General features: G+C 33.1%; 1 protein-coding gene and 1 long non-coding RNA gene across 4 annotated transcripts in view; one reads left to right on the top strand and one right to left on the bottom strand.

The window, feature by feature from the left end:
- The window catches only part of LOC106729534, a 122,064-nt gene that overhangs the window by 59,457 nt on the left and 34,989 nt on the right, over positions 1-27,618 (top strand). For all 3 annotated transcript variants that reach the window (XR_004325667.1, XR_004325668.1, XR_004325669.1), the window contains 4 exons: positions 1,649-12,218; positions 13,480-13,578; positions 15,067-15,263; positions 17,330-17,396. This is a non-coding gene — a long non-coding RNA (uncharacterized LOC106729534). The remainder of the gene's footprint in view (positions 1-1,648; positions 12,219-13,479; positions 13,579-15,066; positions 15,264-17,329; positions 17,397-27,618) is intronic.
- On the bottom strand, positions 21,302-27,542 carry KCNRG (potassium channel regulator). Its single transcript, XM_032496190.1, has 2 exons — positions 25,788-27,542; positions 21,302-22,019 (listed from the first exon to the last, which is right to left on the bottom strand). The coding sequence occupies exons 1-2, from the start codon at positions 26,366-26,368 to the stop codon at positions 21,779-21,781; spliced, it is 822 nt and encodes a 273-aa protein (XP_032352081.1). The 5' UTR covers positions 26,369-27,542; the 3' UTR covers positions 21,302-21,778.

Raw genomic sequence — 27,618 nt, 5'->3', positions numbered from 1 at the left:
TACCTTCTATTCCTTATTTGTTGGTGTTTTATTAAGTTATTCAACTAAAAATTGATGTTCAGGATAAGAAGAGTGTGTTTGTGTAGTGTACCATACTTCTGGTCTTAATTCCTACAAGGAATATCTTACCCCTTTCATGTAACCAAGCAGAAAATCTACAAAATAAAAGCAGTTCTTAATGAATCATTTTCAATTATAACAGTCTGTTTTGGAAACTTTAAAAGTATTTCCGATATAATTTAAGGCATTGTATTCAAAAATCTTCTGTTTAAGTTCTAATTTGAAGGTAAGGAAAATATATAAGACAAAGCTCTCATTTTTAAGAACAGCTTTTTTTCAGAAAAATTTTTTCCCAGAATAAGGAAGTAATATACAATATTGGCTACAATTAAATGCCAGTTTTTGCAAGGAGATAATATTACCTTGGTGCTTTTAAAAATCAGTCTTCAAGCTTTTAATCTGTTTCCTTTATTTCATCTCAACCATTTCATGAAAGAATGTAACAAATATATGATAATTTTTGGTTCCACTAAAAATATTTTGGGATCTAATACATAGATGCTTAGAAATATTTGTTGAATGAATTTCATAGTTTGTCCAGTATTTTCCAGAACAATCCAGGAATTGAATTGCTATTTTTTGTTTTGTTTTCCTTAATGTATTTAAAGTCAGATTTTAGAAAATTATATTTAGCCTAATCTACCTCCTAAATGACAAGAGAGAAAACCTGCGTTTTACATTTACTAAGTGAATATATGTAGGTGCTCCAAATGTGGAAAAGGATCATTTGGAGCTAAATAAAAACTTTTGTTGTTCTAATCTTGAGAATGTATTAAAGAAAAATTGAAATATTTGGAGAGTAAGAAAATATAGAAAAACTGTTACACTGAAATGTATTATAATAGTATGCAGTTTCTTTTCAGTCTCTTATTAGAGAAGAGGAAATAACCTATCAATACCTAATAAAACATACATTTAGGTAACTCAATAGGACTTGAAGTTTTACCTGTAAGAGTTAATATACTTTCATCAAAGAGCAGATAGTAAAATAAAAGTTATACCCTTTAATGTTAATCTTAATTTGGCCATTTATTTTGTGAAGATGAAATACTTATATATGAGTGTGTATTAAGTTTTCATTTTTTCCATCTTCTTTGGAAAAAAATCCTAATCTTTTTCATTCAGGTTTCTTTTTAAGTTGATGCCAAATAATTCCAATATTGAGCATCTTAAATCTGTTACTTGGAGTATGGATTGAGTTTGGAGCTAACTCAGAGGACTAAAGGCAAGTATCCAGGAGATAGTGAGAGGGCTATTCTAATAGTTAAACAATTCAGTTTTCATACTATATTCAAATGTAAATCTCTTAAGATCACATATATTGATATGTGATAGTTGATTTGAAAATTTGGTCACAGGCCAAATGCCATATTTAACACTAAAGATTTTCTTCGGTTTTGTATCATTCTAATTGTTACAGAATTAGAGGTGTTTTTAAGCCACCAAGTACGATTATTGATATATGTCCAGGTTAGCCATAATCGGATTAGCAGGATTATACTTTAATGAACTATAATCTCTAAATTAATGTATATATTTAAGGGTTGACATTCTAAATCAGTTTTTTTTTGTTGTTGTTGTTTTGCAGGTGGATATTACTAATCCTTATCCATGGAAAAGGTTTTATTCTAAGTGTCATTTCTCATTGAATATTAGCAAAAAGGAGAAAAACTAATGCCCTAAACTTTTGAGATAGTTTTGGCTCTAGTAAGTATTTAGACATAATACTTGCATATCTGGGAGAAGAAATAAGAGACCATCATCAGTACATTTACAGCTCACATTTTTATTTTCTTGCCTCTTACCAAGGGATTTCTTACAGGTTTTATTACTAATAGATTGAACACCTTTAATGGAGAATTAGTTTTCTCCACTATAATTTAAGAGTTTATGTTCTTACCTTGTTTATTTATAAAGTATACCCACAGATTTCTTATGTCTTCTTTTTTTAGGCTATATCCAATGAAGAAAATGGCAAAACAAGTTTAAACCTTTTATGTTAAAATTACTGTGCAAGGTGACAAGTTAGTTGCTGTTTTATTGTCTTTATTATACTGAAATTAAATTCATTTATAATTTCTATTTGGGTCTATTTCTTGATTGTTAATACACGGAATTCATGCAAAAACTTCATGAAAAATACATTAGATTAGCATATTGATGAGTCAGATCCCCCTTAATTCTGTGGGATTTTGAATAATCTGGTATTTATTATATTCTTGTTATTAGACTTTTGTGTTTTAAAAAAATGTAAACTGCCTGGAGTATCTTGTTATTGTTTACATTTATCTTATGCTATAGGATTAGATTTTGTTTGAAAAATTGTGCTGAGAAAAAAATTTTTAAGCCACTTTTACACTAAAGATTTCCTCAGTTGATTAACTTGTTATTAAAGTTAGTCTATACATCTTTGTTTTACAATTTAACCACTTAGCATGGGTTTTTCTGTTAAAGAATGTCTTTAGGAAGTGGTAGAAACTTTAAAATCACTCCAGAGTTTGCTTATTTCCACATCTCATTATTTCATAATCTTTGGAATGCTTATTACACTTGTGGAAGTAATATTTTCAGGGATATAAATTCTTGTAGTACCACTAAACCTTTTCTTCCCTTTGGACTTTTTTTTTTATAATTTGGGGGCAGTAATTAAGTTTATTCATTTATTAATTTTAACGGAGGTGCTGGGGATTGAACCCTGGACCTCATGCATGATAAGCAGGCACTCTACCAATGAGTATACCCTCCCCACCCTCACCGTTTAGACTTTAACACAGATGATAGTAAACTATAGGATAATTTTTTTTTAAGTTTCTATGTGATCAGTTTAAAAATACCATTTTAGCATGAAGCAGGAGAATAGAGTGTTGTGTCATAGTTATAAGTTGAGAAAGTTTAGGTGCATCATTTCTCTTTTTGCAGGGGGGTGGGGGATTAGGTTTACTTATTTATTTATTTTTAGAGGAGGTACTGGGGTTGAACCCAGGGCCTTGTGTATGCTAAGCATGTGCTCTACCACTTGAGCTATACCCTCCCCCTAGTACATCATTTCTTAAGAGAATTTGTACATTTTAACATAGTCTGTGTAGATTTTATATTAATTTGTTTTATGTATCCATAAATATCTGGCTAATTAAAAATAGCCAGATAAGCTATTTGAAGCATTTGTATAGAGAACAAGGAACATTAAAAGTAGATTTGAAGCATTTATATATAGAGGGGTACAAATTTACTTATTCTACTATATAGTCACTGATGGTCAGCACTTAACAAAATAGATAAATTCCAGCCCTCATGGAGCTTACAATCTTGGGAGTGAGGTGAGGGTAATAGAATAGACAAAAAACTGATAGGTGCTATTAGTGGTATGTCAGATGGTGGTAAGTTCTATGAAGGAAAATAAAGCAAGGGAGGTAGGAATGGGAAAAAGGTGTTTGGAAAGCAGGCAGATACATTTTTTAAATAATATAGTCAGAAAATGCCTTACAGAGATGACATCTGAACAAAGACAAACAATGGTAAGGGACCAAACCATTAGGTATCTAGGAGAAGAGCCTTTCAGTTAATTGAAATAACAACTACAAAGACCCTGAGGCTGAAACATTTTTGGTGTGTACCAAAAATTGCAGCAAGGAGGTCAGGGTGGCTATGATCAAGTGTACAAGAGGGGAGAATCATAGCTCAAGTATCAAAGTTTATAAGGGCCAGGTCTTATGTCTATTTAAGCTTTTAGCTTAATCCACAAATTTAATTTTCCATACTTCTTTAAGAGAACCTTGACAATTGTGTATGCCTCAGCCTTTTTGACCTGTATAGACAGAACAGAATATTTTTATGGATCTGACACAAGGTTAGAACCTCTGGCTGAGACCATTTACAACATAAACAAAATGTTTAAATGGTTGGTTAATATGTGTTATGATCAGGTTTTTACAAATTGTGCATTGATGGCTCTGAAATTGTTTTTCATTTGCTTAGTTTAGCTAGTTAAAGCTAATAGTTCCAAGAGACACTCTAAACTTGTTCATGTTTGTCATTTACTTGAACGAACATCATCTTTGACTTCTCCATTCTTAAAATTATTGCCATATTTCTCACCTACTCCTATTCTCTTAGCATTTTATCTGAGGAGTTCTTTGTCTATAATTGTTTTATCCACTATAGTATATCCCACTAATTTAATCTTCCTAAAACAGTGCTTTTGCTTATAGGATAAAATTCAAGCTTCTTAACTTATACATCATGGTCTTGCCCTAACCTTCTTAAGTTGTTCCATTTTTCTTCAAGCAGACTAGTCCTCCATCTGTTATTTTATCTCTGTATCTTGGTTATGCCATTTCACCACCCCAATTCTCTAATTCCTATACATTTTTAAAAAGTGGGTCATACCTCTTGTGGGTTGTTTCCTGACTTTAACAGTCCAGCATTATCCCTCCTTCCCATATTATGAACAGTTTATATCTGTAGCTCTTAACCTTTTTCTCTCACTTAACACACCTGAGGAACATAACATTTGAATCATTAATTGTACCTCATTTACTCATTCGTATTAACCTTTTAAATGTATTCGTAATATGAAGAAAAATTTAAAGTTTAAGAAACAAAATGAAAAGCAGGTGGACTAAGATATCTAGAACTTCAAAACATCAGCTTAAATATAAGGTCCTAAAGTTCAAATAATTGATTTTATGCTGAAAAGTGATATAGTTGATATTTTCTCAGTTGTATATAACAATATATATGTCTCACATATGGTGGAATGTGGACCAGTTATATTTCTAGGATTTTAGCACATTGAAAGAATAATAGATTCTTTATTTCAATTTTCTAATATTGTAAAAGCTATTAATAAATATATTCATTTAAGAAGTAATCCATGTGTTTATTATAGTGTTTATAATATTAAAAGATCAGAAGTTTTCAAAGTGTCTGATAATAAAAGGCTGATTAAATAACATGCTGAGTGGAATACTGTGCAGCTATTTTAAATGATGTAATGAATATTTAATGAGCTAGAAAGTTGTTCATGATTAAGTGAGAAAGTATTACCAAATAGTGTGAACAAACTCATTAGAAGAATACATATGCTAAACTGTTGTTATTACTGGTTTAATATGGGTATGAGATAATTCTTATTCTTGATTATAAATAAGCATGTATGATTTTTGTGACTGGGGGAAAATTTGTTTTTTGAAAAGGAAAGAGATCCTTGAAAAATAAAAACAATTATTTGGAGCAGACTTACCAATATGTATTCACCTCCTTTGGAAATCTGTAAATGGAAATCCTGTGGGTTCAGAATTTTAGAAGTGATAATGAAAAATTAACTATCATGAGAAGAACTGAACAGGTAATTTCAAAAATCAGATAATTTTAAAATCAGCTTAAAGGGAGCAATCTACTCTGTGTCCTCAAAGGAATATTGAAAAGGAATTCAAGAATCACTTCTTGAATTCTTCGTTGAACAGTTTTATTGTCATTTCCCCAGTCTTCTAGCCTGCCAAACCACAAAAGGTAAGTATAAGAAAAAGAGTAGATAAATATATTTTAATTTTAAAGCTATATTAATAAACTATGTAAAGAAAAACAAACTTGGTTTATTTTATAGTTATGGATATTTAATAGCCCAGTGAAACTGACTTTCAGATCGAAAAAGGATTTTTCTGTTTAAAAAGAAGTTTGTTTTAATTTTTCCTGGTATTAAAGTAATATAGGCATAGAAACCTCAAAAAAGGCAAAAAATTCTATTTAAAAGTCACATTTTTACCATCCAGTGATAACTACTGTTATTAGCTATATATTATTCCCTTTTAGTTGTATAGTTGGATTAGCAAATTTATTTCTTAACTCATAACTATGCCAGGAACTGGAAAGAACATCTCCCTCTAGAAAAGAGATAAGGGCTATGCTCTGGCTCAGAAGCTTTTCCTTTACATTTATCTAATGTACAGTGGACCCCCGAACAACATGGGTTTGAACTGCATGAGTCCACTTACATGCGGGGTTTCTTTTTTCCATAAATACGTACTGCAATACTACATGGTCTACAGTTGGTTGAATCTGAGGATGCAAAACCGTGGATGCGGGGGGCCACCTATAAAGTTATACATGGATTTTCGGCTATGAGATGGGTTGGTGCCTCTGACACCCTTGTTCAAGGGTCAACTGTAAACTTAAAAAATACCATAAATTTTATCATTCGTTTTGTAATATTTTACTATAAAATACTTAAATTATTTTATTAATTTCTTTTCTTCAAGATATTTTAGTAATTTGAGCATATGAGCGGATGCATCTTGTTTATTACCCTCTGGCTTTCTCTACCACACCTGCATGCCATTCCCAAGGATACTTTTCCATAGTTTAAGAGCCTTTCTGAGGCAAAGGAGGTCATTGAAGGGTTTTAATTTTAAGCAAGAGAGTAAGAAAAACAGTTACTGAAAATAAGTATTGCTCAAGATATACTGAAAGAGAGAAATCTAAGAAATCTAATCTAAATCTAAGAAATCAGTATAATAAATTGAGTTTCTTTTTTGCCCCCAAAATCACATCAAATTTATCACAAAGCTGAGCTGTTGTAAAATTGTGGAATTCACATTTGATATTCAAAAACATTTGCTGATAATTAAGGACATTTTAGTTCAAACACATGGCTATGGTTATCAAAGTGTAAATATGACACAAATGTATGAATTCATAGTGTATGACCTGTTACAGTGACCCATTTAGAATGTAAGCAAAAACAGTGTATCTCAACCTGTTTTCTCACATTGATATTTTGTAATTTAACTAAACTCTTAACAGGAGTTTAATTTAGACAGGTTTAGAATCTGAAAATAACTTGGCTAAGATAGAGTAAAAGAACTATCATTTGAGTGTCTAAAAATCTGACCATCTGAGGGGAGGGATGTTTGTCACAAAAACAAGCTTATGGTACAGATTTCACATTAGATCCTCCGTTATGTCATTTTTATCACCATTTTAATGAGCATTGTATCCTTTGAAAAAATAAGGAAAACACCCAAAGTATGTAATAGTTTAAGCTATCAGACCATTTTTTAATGTAATTAGAATGTAATTTTCACACGTATTTACTTCTAAAATTTGGAATTTGCATCTTTAAAACTTCATGACTTATTTGTTCTAGAAATTTCCTCATAGTTAAAATCTTCAGCAAAAATTTGTGATGATTTTACAATACTTAATTTATTCATTAAGAAACCAAATTCCTAAAAATAAATAAATAAAGAATTCATTCCATTTACTCTTATTTTTAATAATACCAGATGGTCTTGAGTGGTTTGTTTTTTGGTTTTGGAGTGGAGTTTTTTTGTTTGTTTATTTTTTGGACTTTAGGTAAAGGTTCAACAAATTTCAAAACTAGCATGAAAACTCTTCATTTATTTAGGCTAAACTTTTGCTATATGTTAAACACTTCTTCGCCCAAACCATTGTGATTTGAAGTCTCGGTGTATATGGCTCATGTCAGGCCACATGGAGAGGATGGATGTGAGCCAATTTTAGAGGTCAGTCAGAGAACTGAAAAAATAAGAGGTCTTCAAATGTCATAAGGGGTGGTTGAAGTTATTGAGAAGCTTGCTTGAAAAAAGAAAAGAACAATATTGAGACTTTATTCTGTTTTGCCCTGGAGGGCACAACTGAGCAGATCAAGTTTCAGGAATGCAAATATAAACTAAGCAAGGGCTTTCTACCAGCTATGGATGTGTGCATAATGGAAATATACTGCTTTCTGCTTTGAGTGACCTCAAAAGTGATGAAATAAAGGAGGGAAAGTAAGATTTAAAGACATCATATGAAATGTAGAAAATCAGTACATCAGCTTGAATAAACTTGCCTTGAAAACAAAAATTTGAAGTATTACTAAATCGCTAACTGACTGATTTTACCATAAATCTAAATTTCAAGATTCTACTGTAAGGACATTCATGCTGACAAAGAACCATGTTTGACTAAAGGCAACTATAGAGAAATTTCTAGATTGTTTTAAGACAATTTTTACTGAAAACTATCTTAACTGACAGTAGCTAAGGAAGATACTTCTTTAAGAAGTTCAAGATCAAGGTTTTAAGAAGTATATGTCACTTGTCTGAAAACTATGAAACAATGAAAATGTTAACAATGAATTACTAATATTGGAACAATCTTTAAATACCAAAAACTTTCATAAGTTGGCATTTGTTTTCAAGAAGGATTACTTTTTCAAGGCTGTTGGATAAATCCAGTATAGAATTGGATCATTACATTTTCATTTTCGTCTTAAGACTTCAAAGGATAATAAAGTTGAAGAATTTGGATAAACTCACAGAAAGGAACCAATTCTACAAAAATTCTTAATCATACAGTTTTGATTTGAGGAAAGTTGAGCCACAATGTTAATGGGACATTCTTTTATGTTTATTTTCTAGGATGCTTGGATGTTAATAAGACTGAAGGGCCATGGCTTGGGTTTAGGATTACCTCTCTTGGAATTCTCTTTCTGTAGTCAAATATAGGCGAATTCAGCTTCATTTTCTCACTTTACCAGACAAATAATAGGTGCTCAGTTACTAAGTGGGATGTTCCTAGAAAGATTAGTCTCATTCTGAAATTGGCATGGGGTCTAGTTGTCTAGTAATTCTGTCATCAAATATGAAGGAAATCATTCTGTAGTATCTTTACTAGTCTTTTGAGCCAGAATTATTGTTGAGACTTGATAAAACAATGTTATGGTTTGGCTGAGAAGATAATTTTTATGGTATCTCTTAATATAGACTTCTTAGTTTTTACAGTTCAAGTACTTTTCTCTGGCTCTTTTCCAGATTTGTATATGAGATTCTTGATAGGAGAGAATTTGTAAATACAATAAGGAACATTGGCCCTGGCATATTTGTTAATGTTTATTTGCCCCTCTGGGAAATAGGCCAGTAAATTTTTACTGTTTATTATGAGTGGTTATTTTAGTGAAAGTGACCCAAATCAATCAAATCAAAACATTTAAATACTTATCCCTTGAGTTGTGGATGATTTTTTCATAGGTGGATATGGAAACCACTAAAGCTTCAGGTGCTATTAGTGACAAATAACTACTAGCATTTTGTTTATCCTTTGCCAGTTTACATTTAAAAACCCATTCAATTCTCTTAACTACCTTATGAGGAAGATACATCATTATTCCCATATTGAAAGCTAAGGAAACAGTCATGGGGAAATAGCATGCCTAAGTGTTACATAACTAATAAGCAAGGAGTCAGGATTCAAGCTTGGGTAGTTTGATTGCAGAGCTCATGCTTTTAGTAATTTTATCTACATCCTCTGTCCTACAGTTAACAAGAGTAGAGGAGATAAATATTAATGCTAAATACTCAAAATGATAGTGATGCCTTCCAAAGTGTCTTTAAGATAGGTTTGTATGTGGAAGTACTATACTAAGCACAAATTATCTTCTGAAATATTCTGATGGTACTACTGTCCCACTGCAAGGAGGCATGCTCTTAAAAGTATGGTTCAGTAACTAGGTATTTATGTGTCTGTGTCCTGTGTGTGTGTGGTCCACAGATATACGTGCATCTATATGAATTCAGTCAGCCCTTCGTGTAATAGCATTGTCCTTCCCTGAGAAAACTGTCCCCTCCTACCTGCCAGAGTCTATATTATCTGTAGGTCATACTTGGTTACACTATTTTTAAGGCATCAAAGCATCAAGGAGCATTGTCATCTCACTTCACATGTCTCTTTGGAAGCTCATCTAAATCTAAGAAAATAGAACTTTTGTAACTAAAAGCCTGCAAACTATACAGTTCATTTAAATTGTAACCTTATTTTGGAGACTACCTATCCCTAAGCTATCAGACATTCCATTTTCTTAGTATTGCATATCAATTTAAAGAACTGGACTAGTAACAAGGCTTAGTAATCATTAACTTCATTCTTTCTTATAGAGCAATACCAGGCAGGTTAGCTAGTTATTACTCAGCCTTTAGAAATATCCTGAGATACTACCTCAGAAGGACAACCTCCTCCCACAACCTTCACATACACACAGAAAATTAACTCCCTTTTCTATTCTATCACCCCTATAATAGTTTCATTATTACTTATATTACATCATGCTGTGATTATTTTCTTCCTTATTTCTCTATGATTAGCTTGTAAGCCTAATAGGCTTAAGCCCAGACTATCTGAACTCAGCTCATTTGGTGACAAATGTAGTAAAGAGTAAATAGAGCTGATGACCTCACATAGCGCTCAGTATTATGTTAGTTCCCTTCCTTATTATAGAATACACTGATACCAATATTAGTATGGCTACTCAAAGCAACTTGCTTGGTAGATAACCGGAAGTTAGATCTTTTCAGTGGGATTCTCCTAGACTCAATTATATCAAATCTATATCCAGATCACCAATATCACAATTCCACTGAAGGATCGGAGGGAAAGAAATGAGAAACATGAAATAGTTCTTGCCAGGTAAGTCTTAGGAAAACTGTCTCTAGCAGATTGAAATGGTTTCCCAGATACTCTTTCTGAGATGTTTTAAGAAAGCACTACAAAGTCAGGAATTCCAGTTAGCTTTACTGACATCTCAAGATTTAGAGTTTTTTAAATATATTAAGTGTTTTAAAAGTATTAAAATTATTTACTGGCTCATGTTTTCCTTCCTCATTCATCTGATTGGCCCTACAATTGATTGCTTAAGACCGCTTTAAAATCCAAGTCAACCTTGCTTAAGCCAATGAATTCATATTAACTTGTGAGTAATTCAACCAGGACAGTTGTTTGTAACTGCCTCTGTTTCTGCCTCATCAAGAAAGAGTTTTCACTTGCATTTTTCCCACTGAGATCGTAGAGTGTGACCCTTTTTCCTAGCACTGTGTTTATGTTCTTTTTTGCTGATCTCCCAAACTGAACTTTACCTGCCTGCTTGAACCCACAGTACCCAGCCTCTGAATCCTACCTGCCTAAATCCATGGCATTCAGATGCTTTGCCCTGCATTGGGAAATCACTTGGCCTCCGGGCTCTTCTTTTGTTTGGAGGACCCAAGTATATTCCCAAATTAACTGAAGCTCTAGCCTACATTCTCTGCTGTGTTTTCAAAGTGTTTAATATTCAATATTTTTATATTTAATTTCTCACAATTGAAAAGATGAAACTTCTCACAGAAACAAAAATTTTTTAGATTAAATATTTTAGACTATGTTTTCAGTTCTGTTACTGCTCCTAGGGAAAAGAAGTTGCTCTAATATAGACATATCTAAAGAAGTAATTTAGGATTAGGATTCCTTCAAGTATTCATACAAAAATTATGAATCATGTAGAAAATCAAGTAATAATAATGTCCCTTAGTTAATTTGATGTTTCTAGACATGGGTTATTTTCTATTTTGTCCTCAGTTTTGACCTCAGACAATGAAACTTCCAGCATTCGATTCTCATTCAGTAATGTGTGTACCACTATTCATTCATCCAACAAGTTACTTTGTTCAGAGGCACTTGCCTGTGATACTAGTCTCTCCAATGTCACCAAAATGCATTTTATTAAGATGACAATTGAGCATTTAAGAGAAGCTAAAGCTTTCCCACTGGTTTGGAAGACCATAAGATGAAACAGAATGAAAGGTTATAATGCAGTATAATGAAATTCATATTTGTGAATATTATCTTAAAGAAATGTTTAGGTAGCTTGGTTACTTTGCCAGAGGAATGACAATGTAAATAGCTTAAACTGTTTCTATCCTAAAGAAGTTAAATGTGGTCATATTCAAATACTTAAAAATAGACTCAGCTTATGGTTGTGTGACCTTAAGCAAGTTCCTGTTTCTCTCCAAGCCTCAGTTTTAAATTATAAGGTTGAACTTGGATATGTCTTGTCCCGAATTTTTATAATCCTAGAACAGAGTCAGCCTCCAATATATTCATTTTATGAATAATTCTTTACATTGATACCCATAAAAGCAAAGGAAAAAGTGTATGTGGAAACCTCAATTATCACATTAGAATTTGGGATATTGTATACTTAAGTCTTCCATTCTAGAAAAAATTTTTAGATTTGTTTTTCCTATCCTTTTTGTCTGACCATCACTGTGATGGTATAAGGAAGTGGTCAATAAAAAGAAAAACAATCCACAGGAACTTGGAGGAGAGGCACTCACTGTGAATGAAAAGTAAGAAATTTTTAAATGTTTATCAGATAAAGCATTTAATTGAATTAATGGAACAATGTACTAGATGATTTAGTTAACTGATGTTGACAATGATCTTAAACCTTTCAGTATTTTCTAAAACATTAATAAAAAATTATAATATTTTAGTATATTTCCTTAAACAGTATGCTGAATATTGTTAAATTTTATGTAAGGATCTTATTATCAAGTCATAAAAAATATTATGTAACACAGCATAATGTAATAGGTATAGAATTTTTAAGAGTTGTGTTCAGTGTGTTTTAAGCCATAAAATCCAGAGGATCTTGATTACAATTTTTTTAATTGACTTCTTTTTTCCTGAAGTAGAGTGCAAGAGACAATTTTAAGTTAACTAATGATTTAATTTGAAGAATTTGTTTCCTTTAAGCAAAATTTCACTTTATTTCAAACTGAACAAAATTATATTGTATTCATGATTTGACAACACACTTGAAAAGTGTACACTCTAAAGGATTTGAATAAAAACCTTCCAGTTATAGTCTGCTGGTTGTAAGCAAGGCCATGAATTTGTAAATCTCTCCCACTGCCAGAAATTGGATGAGAAGGGATTAGATTATCAAGAATGGCTATTGGTTTTGATCATGGTTATGTTACGTACATGTGGCAGAGTAGGACAGTCTTATTCATATGCAAGTCTATTTTGAATAGTGTGAAAATCTGACTTGGTGATAACTTGAGGTTTCAATTTCTGTAAGTGAGTATAATTTCATCTCATCAAAAATAGTTATCAAAATACTACTTAAAATACCTTAAAAATCTTGTTTGCATTTTTCAAGTGAGATCATCTTTTTAATAAGGGCCTATTCTATGCCCAGTATTTCACTGTAGTCTAAAAAAGATGGCCCCTGTCAGCAAAGAACTTTAGCCTAGATGGGAATATACTAACTTACAAGAAACTACTATCTAGAAAAGAGTGAAGTATAGTCTGTCTGTCTGACTTGAAGTGCAGTTGAAGCTCAAAGGAAGTGTGGATTAGACTCAACACAGGGAAGACTTCTTAGAAGAGGTAGCAAATGAGCTGGGCTTAAAGAAAAGATAGAATTAATTCAGTGAAATGAAGGAATCTGAGACTTAAGAATGCAGAAAACATGAACCAAGGCATGGTCAAGTAGGAAGGAGTTAAGCAGAAATACTAGTGTTGAAAACAGATTGGTATTGGATAATAGGTAACGAAAGGAGTGTAACCATCTTTGAGATTGTTTTCCTTCCTTTGCATAAGGTGCCCTAATTTCTGATTGAAGAAAACAAGAGTATATTCTGATTGCCTACTGCCCTTCGAAAGCCAAGATGTGATGATTTGAAGAAAAAAATATAATTTGTAAGAAATATTGGAAGGAAATCTAAGCTAAACATTAGGAAATCTTTGGCCTTTAACTCAGCAATCAAGTGAGAAATCTTGAGAGGAAGGGGTTGCATAGCCAAAAGTCTATTTTCCGAGATGTTTTTTGCCCAGGTTGAGATTGACCTTACCACTATGGGAATGATTGTGAATTAATACCTATGGACTGTCATTAAGCCAAATAGAAATAATGTATTCCTTTTCCAAACCTCTTTCTAATTTGCATCCAAGGCTTAGCTCAAATTATTTATTCCTAGAATGTTCTTTGCCTCATCATCAGCAGTCTAAATCTTCCTAGGCTATCTATTCCCTGCATGAAGTTTCCCCAGTTCACTTTTCCTCCTCAGCCAGAAATGCCATTTTTATCTTTCATGCTCCTATACTTGACTTAGAACATCCTGCTTTATGGACAGAGGCTATCTTATTTTTTATTTCATACTCTGCAAGCCTAACAGAGAGTGCTTAATAAATGACAATTGATTGCTGAAAATCAGCACTAATACCCTGGTGATAAATTAATATGTTCTGGAAAAACTGAATACCAGCTAGATAAATATAGAAATGCCCAGGCTCTTTCCTGGTAATTTAGAAATTCTCCATCTTTTACTATTTCACTTATCAGGACTTCTCTCATTTTGTGCTACCTATTAATATTCATGCCTCCAGTCTTAGCTACCTTAAAATGTCTTTTTAAGAGATTTTTAATCGAAACCAGAAACCTGTGGGTGGGGGTATGAATAATTGGAACGCCTGTGAAATTTTGATATTGCTTTGAGATACATTAGTGATCTAATTGACCATTTAAAAGCTTTTCAACAAAGTATAATTTAACTTTTCTACTGGCTTCTATTTGTTGTTTCTTTGAGGAGATGGGAGATGGTAGTAGAATGAAAAGTCCTTACATTAAAACGTACCTTTTAAGAAACACCATTACCATAATCACAAAAATAAACATGTTGAGCATCTGCTGCAGTTCTTTAACTCTCTAAAGTTAATGGCATGCTTTTGAATCATTCTGCTTACTAGAGCTACCTTATTGAGTGAAATGGATTTTCTTACAAACTTTCTTGGACAATTTTACAAGAGACTATCCAAGTCACACCAAAAAGCTGTCAGAAATCTAAGAACGCAAAGAAAATTGTGGATCAAATATGTAGCATCTGTTTTCTGCTGTGACATTCTAGTCATATTCATAATGTGATAAGGACTTATTTTTTATTTACCCTTAGAGCTTTTATATAACATCTATAGGAAATTTATGTCTGATTTCCAGAACCTATATATACATTACAGTTTCTGAAAAGTCTATTGTTGCTGTTGGGTTTGATTTGGCTTCGAGGGAGTTGACATATTTGTTATACTTAGCATTTAGCCAGAAATCAGGAATTCAACCAGCAATTTAAGAATGGTTCCTGTGGCACAGCAGTTTCCCCTCTATACTGATTTGCTTTATGACCTATTTTCTAGGCATTTATTTTGACATCACCACTGTCCCCACAAAAAATGTGAGAACTGACTGTACCATGGATACCTAGACCATGGAAAGGACTGAGGCTGGAGACTGGAAGTAGAAACAGACATTGTACAGAGCAAAGTGCCAACAACAGCTCACTCTAGTAAAGGGCAATAAATGCCCCATGAGGTGATCTCCTCAGTACAAGACTGTAAGTAAATTTGGGGAACTGCAGGGGGATTAGTTGTCTTTGCTGACTCAGTTTTTAAAAGTCTTCATTTTGTAATTTGCAGACTGTATGCTTATAAATTAAGATATACCTAGTGTAAAGTAGTGGACTTTTCTGACTTGCGGGTGAGAATTTAAGCCAAAATAGAATGCAGGATTCCCCCAAAAGTGACTTGGGACCTTTACCTTAAGACCTGAGGCAAAGGGTACATGAATTTAGATAACTAGGTTAGAACTAACTTATTGGGTCTTTGCTTAGAAATTCTACCAATTAGAGGACTTTAGTCTTAATATAGCAAGGAATAGGGAGGCATTATAGCCTCTTGAAACAAAATAATGAAAATTTACAAAGTGATGGAATTTTTGGAAATTAAATGTGGCAATACTATAATATATAGAGAAGGATTCTAAGAAATAAAGTCTATTGTCAAGGAAACTAGGCATGTGACTATCTAGGAGTAATCTAGGAGTGAAGACAACCTGAACAGAATAGTAGCAATGAGAATGGATATGAGAGAATAAATTTAAAATATTCCAAAGGAAAAATTGTAGCACATCATGATGAATTGGATAAAAGAGAAATGTCAAAAATTATACATTTCCTATACTAGAAGACAATGATAATATCACTGAAAGAGGACAGTTAAGAGAAGCTTGTTTGAGAAGGAAAGATATTGAGTCCCATTTTTGTAATATTGAATTTAAGATGATATCCAGACATTCCTTTTGAAATGCTTTAATTAAAAGTCACTGAATATACAGAACTGGAATTCCATGTAAAATCAGTCTGGAGAGGTGAATTTGTTCGTTAGCCACTTAAAGCTAACAAGGGCAGACAAGCTAACTGAAATGATTGAGGACAATGTGTCCCTTTCTTTTAGAAAGGAATATATAAACACATACATTTGTGTTAAAAAATATTTGATTGGGTATGTAATCTTAAATAAACATTTCCAAAATTGAATTAAACCTCCTATTTTTTTCCTTAGAGTGTCATATCTCAAGCTTATGCCTGTAAGAAAATCCCTACATTTTTATCAGTTACGAGGGTGAATGACTAAATGTGTTAATATTCTTGAACCTTACCTTTGCTTCTAATTAACAAAGATCTTTCCCAGTATTACACTGAGGGAATGAAATTGAGAACTTAACGTCCAAATAATTCAGTCAGTTAAAACTTTGTAAAACTGACGTGGCTTTAATTTCTCAAATGGAAAGACAAGTAATTGAATTGTGGGAAATGTGCTAGTCTCTAGTTTCAAGAAACAGTACAGCACAAAGACCTGGCATTCTGGCTGAAGAGTTGTAATAATAAACAGAAATTTGAAAACCAGGAAGACAAGTTTTCCGAGAGTGCAACTGTGGCATTTCAAAGGAGATATAACAAGAAATTCCGGAAGATGGCCAAAAATAGGTTTAGATAATTGAGATTTCTTATTTGAATACATGTTTTTGATGGAGAAACACAGTTAAGAGGAAATGAACGTTCTAAGAGGTCTAAAACTTTTTCTCCTTCTCACCCTAAATTGGGTTTGCTACTGAGGAAGTGTCAGCCAAAAAAAAAAAAATCAAACAGGAATTCAGTACTGCTTAAATCGTAGCCAGAGGTTTAAAAACTGACCAAGGCAAAAAAAAAAAAAAAATTTTTTTTTAATGAATTGAAAGCAAACATTTTGGTTTTTTTGGTGCTAAGCCTTCTTGTATAGGATTCCTATTTAGAAAGTTAGAGTATCTCGGTCTGTTTACCTAGTTATTACATGCCTATCATGAGGCAGAACTATTACTCTACATTATTAATTTTTAATATGTTCTACTTTAACGATATGCAAGAAAACATAAAATGTTAATCTATTCTTGTAAAATAACCTTTATATAACTCAGTAATATGTTAAATTACTCTCTGAATATAACAGGATCTTTTATAACATTTTACCTAAATCCTTGAACCATTTGATTAATCCAGATTCAGTGTATCCAGATTCAGTGTAACTATATCTTCAAGTCAGGTTACTCAAAAGTGGGAACATTTTTTCTGTATTTTCATCCTAGTTACATCTGACTCATATGCCTGGTCTGATGACTTCTACTATCTTTTCGTGACTCCTAAATTATGGAGGTAAGTCAAGATTTAATATTGGTTATAGTCATGTAACATTCATTCTGAATTTGTATTCACTTATTATTTCTTTAATTACTAAGCACTCTTGTAGCACTGAATTTTAATTAGAAAATTATGGTATATTCCAGTTTTGGCTGCGCTGTTTTACTCTGATTAAATGTATAATTTTACATAACTTTCAACTAGTTAATATTTCTGTAGACATCTATACTTTCATCTCATTTTGTGTATGATTACTCACAAAGCTTCTAATAGAAAAATACCATGGATTTTTCTTCTGTAGTCTTTAAACTGAATCAACTCTTTCAGACTCTTTATATAAAGTATCCTCATCTATCTTTGAATCTACTATAATTCTTGTTTTTCTGAGTGCCCATTCACTGAGACTACAGTATTCCAAATTTTTCAGTTCCATTTAATTAAGACTGTTAGATGTCCAGCACTGGGGGGAAATATAAAGTATAAAGCACAGCCACAGTCCTCATCTTAAAAGAACTCATGGAACCTCAGACATTGCAGCCATACTTTCTTGGGGTCTCTTACTACATGAAGGGTAAGACAGAACTCTCCTATCTGGCTTCCAACTTGGGCACCCAAAGAAATTCAAATTCTTACCAGAGTGTGAAATGAGGAAAGTAGCATGAAATAGAAACACTTGGTAGTTGGTGTCTTTTACTCAACTAATAGAGTAAGAAAGCCACTTTAAAGCAATGATTTCTGGATTGGAGGTACTGGTGTAAAGTCTGAAGGTGCAGAAAGCTCTGTATGATAAATCTTAGGCACATTTCAGTGTGGGGAGCAAAGTCTTACTTATTTTGCTGTATTTTGTTCCCTTTTCATTCTGTAACATGCTTAACACTCATTTCCCATTTACCATGTATGGTGTCAGCTTTTTATCTATTAAAACACTTTCGGGGCTGGATCTATCTCATAGTTTAGATAAATATTAAGGCATTTTCTAAGCCTAATAATTATGAGATGATGACTCTTTGGTGAAACTTGCACATAACTTTTCATCATTAATAGAGTCAATAGAAGGCCTAATAATTCATGAAGTGTAGTTCTGTGGCAAAGCTGGTGAGTAATTATGGTTTTATGATGTTGGTGATATTCCGAAAATCTAAGTATTTGGGGTAATATATTTTCATCTCATGTCTTTATTTCTTGAACTTTTGTTTAAAACACTAAATGTGATGTCATCCTGCTATTTTCCATAGGCTCACTGGCTCCAGGAAGATAATAAAATTTCCCAAATTTCTTTTTAGAAATTTCCTCTTAGTGACTTCCACATTGCTAAATATGCTTTTACAGAGTAAACTTCCCCAGCACAAAGGGGAAAATAACAGTAGAATATGGGAGACTTAGAAGTCTTAGCAAATCTTTTATTATTCTAACGAGGTCTCTGGTAATGTGACCATTTCTATTATTTATGGTAGAGAACGAATACAAAGACTTGTAAAATGAAGCCAAGGTTTGTCAGATGTAAACAGTATATGAGAAAAATTAGAAACAATTTATGATTCCCTAAACCATATATTTCTCAAGCTACTTTTCCTTGACTATTTTATACAACTTCAGGCTCCTGACTGCAGATATATTTTGAAAGCAACCCAGATTATTTTTGATGTTAACATAACCTAAAAATTCTTTGTAATTATGACTTGTTTATTAAATTCAGGAGTAATATTCAATACTAGAGCTCCTTTTCAGAAAATCTCTGTATGGATAACTTCCAATCACTTACAAGGTTAAATTATTGACGTTTAAGAATAAATTAAAATCTTTAATGCCCTTATCAGAAATGAGACTATAGGTGATGGAAAGAGACTGAAACAAACATACATGGGGGAACAGGAGAGGCCCAACTATTGATAGTATCATTAAGACTGACAAATCTAGCCTGCTTTGTGATGATTCATACCTGTGTATATGAGATGGATTGATAGGAGTATATGATTTGATAGATCAAAGTTTTAAGCGTGGTTGGCCAAGACAAGCTTCTGCCATTATTTTCTTATAATTTTCGTAAAATCAATTCAGTCAAGAAGTTAAGAGTTAAGTGGTACCCATATGAAAATGTTAAATGCTTTTTTTCTAAAGCAGGCAAGGGTTTTGATTTGCCTGCAGTGAATCTGACATACCCCTGTTTTCTTTCAACTACATTTGCCTGCCTCCCTTTCTAAAACAAGACTCAATTTTTTGCATGTATTGATATTCCAGTTACAGTGTCCCATTCTATTTTGGAGTGAATTCAAGAGGCTTACTGAGATGTTCTTGACAGATGTGTCTCCAGATGAGATAATCTTGAAAATATTTACTGAAATAAGAAACTCAATCCACTCTGAAAGCACACATTTTCTAATGAATAATATATATATTTTTAATTTTGGTAACCCATCTCCTTGCAGAAACCTCTCCATTGTGAACCCATGACTTCTGAGAAACTGTTTAATTAAAGGCTTAAGTTATTTTAATTTAAACACATTGTCAATGTTATGAATTGTATTTGTAGTAAGTTCCAGAAGGGAAGGCCTTATTTTGTTCCTTGCTGTGTCTCTCATGTCTCGAATAGTATTGGTACACAAATGTCCATAATTAATTAATTAAGTTTATGTATATTGCATGTTTCCCTAGGTAATGTTTCTAGGAGCACATTAAAAAGAACATTTTATTTCTCATCTTAAACTAGTATCTGGCAAATATGAATGTCTAAGAACACATTAATATCAGTTTAAACATTTCCTGTCCTATTCCCTGGCAATCTATAGTTACAACATTTTTTATTTCAGTATTATTTTAACCAGTTATCAGTTTTTAATAATCTTATCAGCGAAGCACTATACAGAGTTAAACAGTGTTACATATATAACCAGGCCAACTATATCTGGCTAGTTAAATCACAAACATGCCAAAAACTTAGCAGAATAGAAATATTGTACCCTAGAATATGATGCTAGCAATGGAACGAGACCAAACACATCATCCCCAAAACTAAGGTGACAGACTAAAACAACTAAGTTGGCTTTTCTGTGGTAAAGAGAGGATGAGTGCCACCAAAAACAAAATACTCATTTGTAGGCTTTTTTTTTTATCTGGGTCATTATTTTCAGTTACTAACCTTAACATTATTAAATTGAAATATTTTGCACTTTTCCATTATATATAACCTTTTGAGGTACTATTAGAAAATTTTTTTTAAATCTTTCTTCCCTACAACTTTTTTTGTCTTACTCATATTTTAATTCTGAAAACTTAGTATAGTGTCCAACAAATGTTTAACATATGTTTTTGAATGAATGAATTATACTTTTTAAAATGATTCTCAACTGTTTCCACTCAACATTTTTTAACCCTACAATGTGCAGAGTATTTGGTGCTCTTTGACTTAATGATGCCCTTCCTACATGTTTATCCTAATGTTTTATTTATTGTTTGTTTGTTTGTTTGCTTGTTTTATGAGGGGGAGATAGTTAGGTTTATTCATTTATTTATGTTTGGAGGAGGTACTAGGGATATCCTGATGTTTTAAATGACACATGTATAAGGAATTCCTACAAGAGGACTCACTAAGTCAAAGTAAAATGTGTATTTTAAATGTCAGTAGAAGTTATTCAAAAGCTTTTCACCAAAGTAGATGCTAATTGGTAACAAAAGTATTATTTCTCTCACCAAGTGTTCAGCACAGTGCTTTACACAGAGCAGAGTTAGAACTGTTGAGTGGATCGAACTCACATCAAGTGAGAAAACTGTGTTTTTATGGTGGCATATACATCTTTATAGAGGAAAGAGCTGACTAATATGCCTAGGAAAGGAGGAAAACAAGACCACAAGAGAGGCGCAATTGAAAGTGGGCCACCCTCCTTCATCATCTTCGTCAGACAGTTACTGAGTGCCTACCGTGTGCCAGGCAATGTGTTGAGTACTTTATATCCTTTAATCCTCACATATTCCTATAAGGGAGATATATTTATTATCCTCATTTGATAGGTGAAAAAGTTGAGGCACAGAGAGGTTAAATGACTTGCTGAAGTCATACAGCTAGTAAGGGATTGAATTGGGATTAGAAATCAAGCAGTCTGATTTCATAGCCCATTCTTGAATGCTTTATAAGTGCTTATGAAGAAGAGAAAGAGAAAGAGGCATTGAAGGTAGAAGGAACATATGCCAAAGCACCAAGTGCACGGTGTTGTTTAAAGAGCAGCAAGCAGTTAGTGTGGCTTAAGCATTGTTGAAGTTGTGGTTACCCAAAGATGGCATGGTAGAAGACAAGGCCAAAAATTTAGGCTGAGTACATATTTGACTAACATATATGCCCTAAAATGGAATTTCCAAACAACAAAATGGCAATTTCCTTTTACTCTAAAAGAGAACAGAGAACCTCATTTCTTTTTCTGAGATTGCTCTGGCATGAAGGTTGTCTCTGGTTTCAGTGTTTTGTTCATGGCAAGAGCTTCAGCCTTTTTTATCCTTTCAAAGCTATAACATTCAGTTTTGTCTTCAGAGGATACTGTTCTGGTGCTGACCAGACGGAAGCCTTCCATTAATAAAGTGTCGATCAGTAAGCCGAGGACATTAGTTCCATTGGCCAGTTTTCGGTTATCAGGTTTTATAGAAACATACCTAGGACACACAAAAATGTTAAATTACAAAGCATCCCTTTATACTAGCAAAACTAAACACAGAAATTTGACTTATAACCTCAAATAAAGGTGTCATACCATTTTTATCAGATTTTTTTAGAGATTTAATTTATAAATCCAAATCAGTAATTCTAGGCTGCTGAAAAGAGAGACCTTACTGTGATCTCCAGTCATTTTAATTCCACTGTTTAGGAATATAACACTGATGAATTTCATTCAGAAATTATTCTCTGGAGCAAACAATTTGATAAAACAATTAGCTTAATTTTTATATAATGTAATTTATTTTCAATTTTTGTTTTCAATTTACTAAATATTGTTTTAATCAATTTAATTGATTCATTTTAATGAATATTTGATACATTAACATTTTCCCCCTAGATATAATTTTACCCATTATCAGCATCAACATTATAAATTTTTTATGACTTACTCCTATCAAATACATTTTTTCAGGTGCAATTTTGTAGATATTAAATGTCAAGGAGGGAGATTAGAGCTCAGTGGTAGAACTGCATGCTTTAGCATGCACGAGGTCCTGGGTTCAATCCCTAGTACCTCCATTACATAAAGAAATAAATAAATAAATCTAATTACCTCCCCCTACAAAAAAAGAAAGAAAAAAAGTCAAGATTTGTTGTTGTTGTTGTAAAATAATGATTTTTTTTATTGAATTATAGTCAGTTTACAATGTTCTGTCAATTTCTGGTGTACAGCACAACTCTTCACTCATACATGAAAATACATGTATTCACTTCCATATTCTCTTTCACCATAAGCTACTACAAGATATTGAATATATTTTCCTGCACTATACAGTATAAACTTGTTTATCTATTTTATATATACCAGTCAGTATCTGCAAATCTCGAACTCCCAGTTTATCAAGAAGATTTTATTGTCAATTTTCACTCAATAACTGTTCATTGTTGAAGAGGAAAATGAGGGGTTGAAAGGCTTCTGGAGTCAAAATGACAAAACTTTCTATTTCCAGGAAAACTCAGTAGAACTAATACATAAAATTCAAGAAAAATATACCTGAACTTTTCAGATTGACATGTTGCTTTAATAATATCAACATGTCTGCAAATAATAGCTGTATTGCCCCTTCTTCATCTACCATCCAGGATATTTGTATGTCTTTGTGTCCTCCCACCATGTGTTTGTGAGATGTGAAGAGAAGGCTAACTTAAATTAGTTTGAGGCAGCAACCTAAACTATCTGTGGTTTTATAGGATAAAAAGAGCCTTGGGGACATCCCTAGTCTCCTTTTAATTATGATTGAAATAGAGTGTGGTTACTGCAGCTCACATTTAGAAACTCATTCTAGGCAAAGAAAAGAATTCAATCATAAAGTGTAAGAATTGTAAAACTACAAAGTAAATATCAAAAAATATTTATTATGCTTGATACAGCAAATTTTTAACATTTGTAAATCATTTCATCTACTCCCAAGCCCCAGATCTTAATTATATAACCTAGAAACATTTGTCAAAGGAAAAAAAGTTGCAGGACATCTCACAAAATTAAGATGCAAATAGTATATAGTAGGTGATAACAAAGTGGAATGTACTCTCAAGAAAACACTGGGCCAAAATACTAGATTCCCTAAGAGGCCAGATTGAGAAATGAAAGATTTCAAGGCACAAGAAAAGGATAGAAGAAATCAATGGGAAACAGAAAATCAAAACTTATTTTAAAAACTTAAAAGGTTGAGCTAGTTTAAAAAGGAAAGATCAGATAGAATATGGCTATCAAAGAGGCTCTGGAATCCTGAGACTATAACTTGAGCTTGATAATATGGTATCATATGACTGTACCTCTGCAAGATGCAAGCCAAATATTTCTAGTACTGTGAACTTAAGAGATAATAACTGAGCAACCTGCTAGGTTAACAAGACCTTAGAATGGTAAGTCATGTTAGTGGAACATACTTATTAACAACTGGATGATACACCAGACTTCTAGGAGCTATTTAGGCTTAATCCTCTACTTTCCAGACCAAGGAGTGAGCAAGAAAAAAAAAAAAAAAAAAAGATTGCTAGCTAGGCAGTTATATACCTCAGGTGGGCCTTTTAAGATCAAGAGTTTTTATCTGATCACCTGAACTTCTAATAATGTCACCTTATTCCAATTATTTAATTCTACTTTGAAACTGATACAATAGAAAAAAATCACAAACACTTATAGGCTGGAAAAAATTCTAAACTTCAAACAACTGAAAAGAATACTATTTGGTGATGCAAGAAGAAAGTCAATTTTAAAAATAGCTTCCAGTTTTCCAACTGTCTATTTTGGAATTTAAATATAATGCCATTCTCTCATTAAGATGAAAAAATTGTAGTACTATTCATAAAACACAAACACTTAATAACAAAGGAGAAAATATAGTCACTGTGTACAAGAATATCCCAACTTAAGTGTCTAATTTTTTTAAGATTATATTTTCTCCAAATGCATAGTTTTTAAAGAGCATTTAGTATTTCCAGGATATCTTTTTACTTTGCACATTTCTTCTTAAAATCATTATGACACCACTTTTCCTTAGGTTTTTAACTTTTTGGAAAGGGATCCTCAAAGATCTTAACCACTCAATCAAATTTTAAAAAACAAAAAACTGATAATTTCCCCTCTGTTTATGTTAGTGCTACACCAGTTGAGCCCAGAGGTATCTTTAAACAGTCTGAGATGAAAATTGGGTCTTAGGTTTTCTTCACAATTAGCCTGTTAATTTAACTGGCTTTCTTTCACCAAAATGACATTCAGACCTCTTTGGAAGGGCGAGAAATTATAATTCGTAAAAACTTAAGAGTTATCATACTGCCCAGTGTTCTTAAGCTAATGTACAGGACCAAGGGGTATGTTGAGGGGGGGCAAACATTGATTGTTCCTGATGGCTACTGCGAAAGTTAAGAAAATATCTCAAAATATGTCTGTCTACCTTTACCCTCAAAAAAGTCTATTTTACTTTAAATACTATTAGTAAAGAACATATGCAGACTTCTTTTTCTTTCTGAAAATTAAAGCCAGCTTTTACAGTTAGTAAAATAATAGTGGGACAGCATTAAGACATTTTTAAGCAGGGGAAAGAAGTGTCCGTGACAGCAGAGTGGAAATCAGCCTTAGGGTCCAGCCAAGAATAACAGGGGGAGAAAGTGAATAATTGATTCAGAAGCAACTACCCTTAATATACTGACAGCCTATCCCAATATTTTGAGTTTTCTCAGAGTGCCAAAGATGTAAGAGGATACCAAATTTGCCATGGGGTATATCTGCCTTAATGGTGTTTAAAAATAAAGTGGAATGGAGAAAAATCAGTAGGCAAATCAGGACTGAAAGAACAAATATACATAGACTGTAAGGAAATCAGGACAAACTGTTGAGACTTTACTACATGCCAGCCACTAAAGGAATCTCTTAAGGAGAAAAAAGCATCTCATTCCATAGCAATGGAACATAATCTATAAAATTATTCCCTCCTACAACTTGAATGGCCATAGTCCATTTTCCCTGGACAATCTTGATTTACTTCTATTGTCTCACGTAATAACAATTCCTTCTTACACACTGAAAAGTATCCCAGTTTGGACAATAATAATCTGGTCATTCCACCCAACTCTACTGGTTACCCCTCAAAATTATTTTGAGTAGTCATTTTTTCCAAAAGTTTCAGGCATGAGAAACTTTTGGTTTTGAGAGGAAACATCAGAAACTTGTATAAAAGAGATGCTTTTAAAGTACAAAATACCTGATTCCAGTTAGGTTATCAGTAGTGCTGTCAGAGCCACACTGGAAAACCAGGTCATGGTAAGAAGGTCTTTGTGGAGGCAGTGGAAGTAAGGTCACCTGAGGAGGGAAAGAGTTACTACTCCAGGTCGGTGCTGAAGGTTGCTCTAGAAACACTGTAATCCTCCCAGTTAGCATCTCAATTGTTTTGCTGCAAGAGCCAAACACTCTGAAAAAAGCTTGAGTGTTTCGGTTTAGGAAATGCACCTCCACAAGAGCAGGTCTTGGCTGTAGTAGGTGTTCTTGGTTTAAGAGATCCACCAGAGGATCAAGTTCATAGAACAGAGCCTCTCTCTGAAGCCTGAGATAGTCTGAAAAGTCAGTGGGTAATAAAAGCTGGTGAGTTCTCAAAAAATCTAAGATGAAACTAAATAAAACACCATCTCTGTCCACAAAAATCTGGCCACCAACCATCTTGAATTCCTGGTCTCTGCCATCTAACATTCGTGTCAGCCGAGAAGCAGGAAACTGCTTTATGGTTGAAGATCTTGTGGTGAATATCTTGCCTCCAACGTTCAAAGTAACCAGTTCCTGACTACTCATTCTTCTCTTGCTTCAAACTGGAGGCTACAAATCATAAGCCATAGACTTAGGCACTTGTTAATCAACCTATAACCGCAAATGTTATGTATGATTAAGAAATGTAGGGAAGGGGAAAGTAACAAAAACAGAGACCTAGATTTCCAGGTAACTGCTGTAAAGCAAATAGTGTATCCATAGCTATGTTTATAAATCTGGGAGTTGCTTGGGAACTTGTAGTATACAAAATGAAAAAGCAACAGAGGAGGAACTGGATAGTTAAGGAAAAGTGCCAACATCTGAGGACAAGTGTCAAATAGATTCCTTTACTGTATCCCATTAAAAAAAAATTCTTCATGAAAACTTCCCCTTGTAAATCTGTATTTAAAAAAAAATGCTGGGAGCAGAAAAGCATTCCTCTTCCCCAGGCCTATTATCTACAAGTCCTCATGGCAGAGGTAAGATTTACAGAGAAACATTGTCTTAATTTCTTATGATCCCTTTAGCAATTTAGTGGTTCAGTCATGAATTGTCAGTTGGGAATGAGGCAGCCATTACCTCAACTAGCAGCTTAATTCGACTCTTCTTCTCATAGCTAGAATGATTCCTCTGTACTTTTAAGTTTAGTTGCCACCTTTATTCCCTGTCCCTGCTTGTGTTACCTCCTCTCAACCAATTAATGGACTAGGGTAAAGACACTCTTGGCTTTCAAAGGAATGTCTTGTCCCATGACAGAAATGAGGTCGACTGAAAGCAGTTCTAAGATAAGGCCACTTCTTGTTTTCATCTGAATTCTATACAGGGTAATAAAATTAGGTATTTTTGTTCTGTGGGATATCGGGCATCTTTATCTCATGTGAGTAGATACGACAGCATTTGAATTTAGCTGATTACTGTGTACTTTATAATAGCTAATAGATTATTTCATCTATTGTCAAATTAGTCTTACTGCTCTTAAATTTTTTAAACAAGTGGATTGGTTGGTTGTACAGTTACCACGATACTCTGGAACAACACTTAGCTGCCAGTAAAAAGGAGGCTTTCCCATTTTCTGCTCTTGCCATGTGTGAGACATTTTTTCTTACCCATGCCTCTGCTTGCAAAGCCACCTAACACTTAATAGTTTATCACCAAATTCCTTTGGTGATACATTTACAAAACCTAAGCAGATAAAAGGCAAGCTGAAATCCCCACCCTCCTAAAAATGTAAGTTTAGAACAAGAAAATGCCTTTCTGTATACATGAGATATACATTGTACTGAAAAAGGAAATCA

Source organism: Camelus ferus, chromosome 14 (assembly GCF_009834535.1).
Source record: "Camelus ferus isolate YT-003-E chromosome 14, BCGSAC_Cfer_1.0, whole genome shotgun sequence".
NCBI lineage: Eukaryota > Metazoa > Chordata > Mammalia > Artiodactyla > Camelidae > Camelus > Camelus ferus.
This window is presented reverse-complemented; position numbering and strand designations above follow the sequence as displayed.

Excerpts from the sequence above, each read along its gene's own strand:
- KCNRG (XM_032496190.1), bottom strand. The coding sequence starts at position 26,368 with ATGAGTAGTCAGGAACTGGTTACTTTGAACGTTGGAGGCAAGATATTC. Across the intron at positions 22,020-25,787 it reads GATAACCTAACTGGAATCAG|GTATGTTTCTATAAAACCTG; the intron begins GTATTTTGTACT and ends TGTGTGTCCTAG.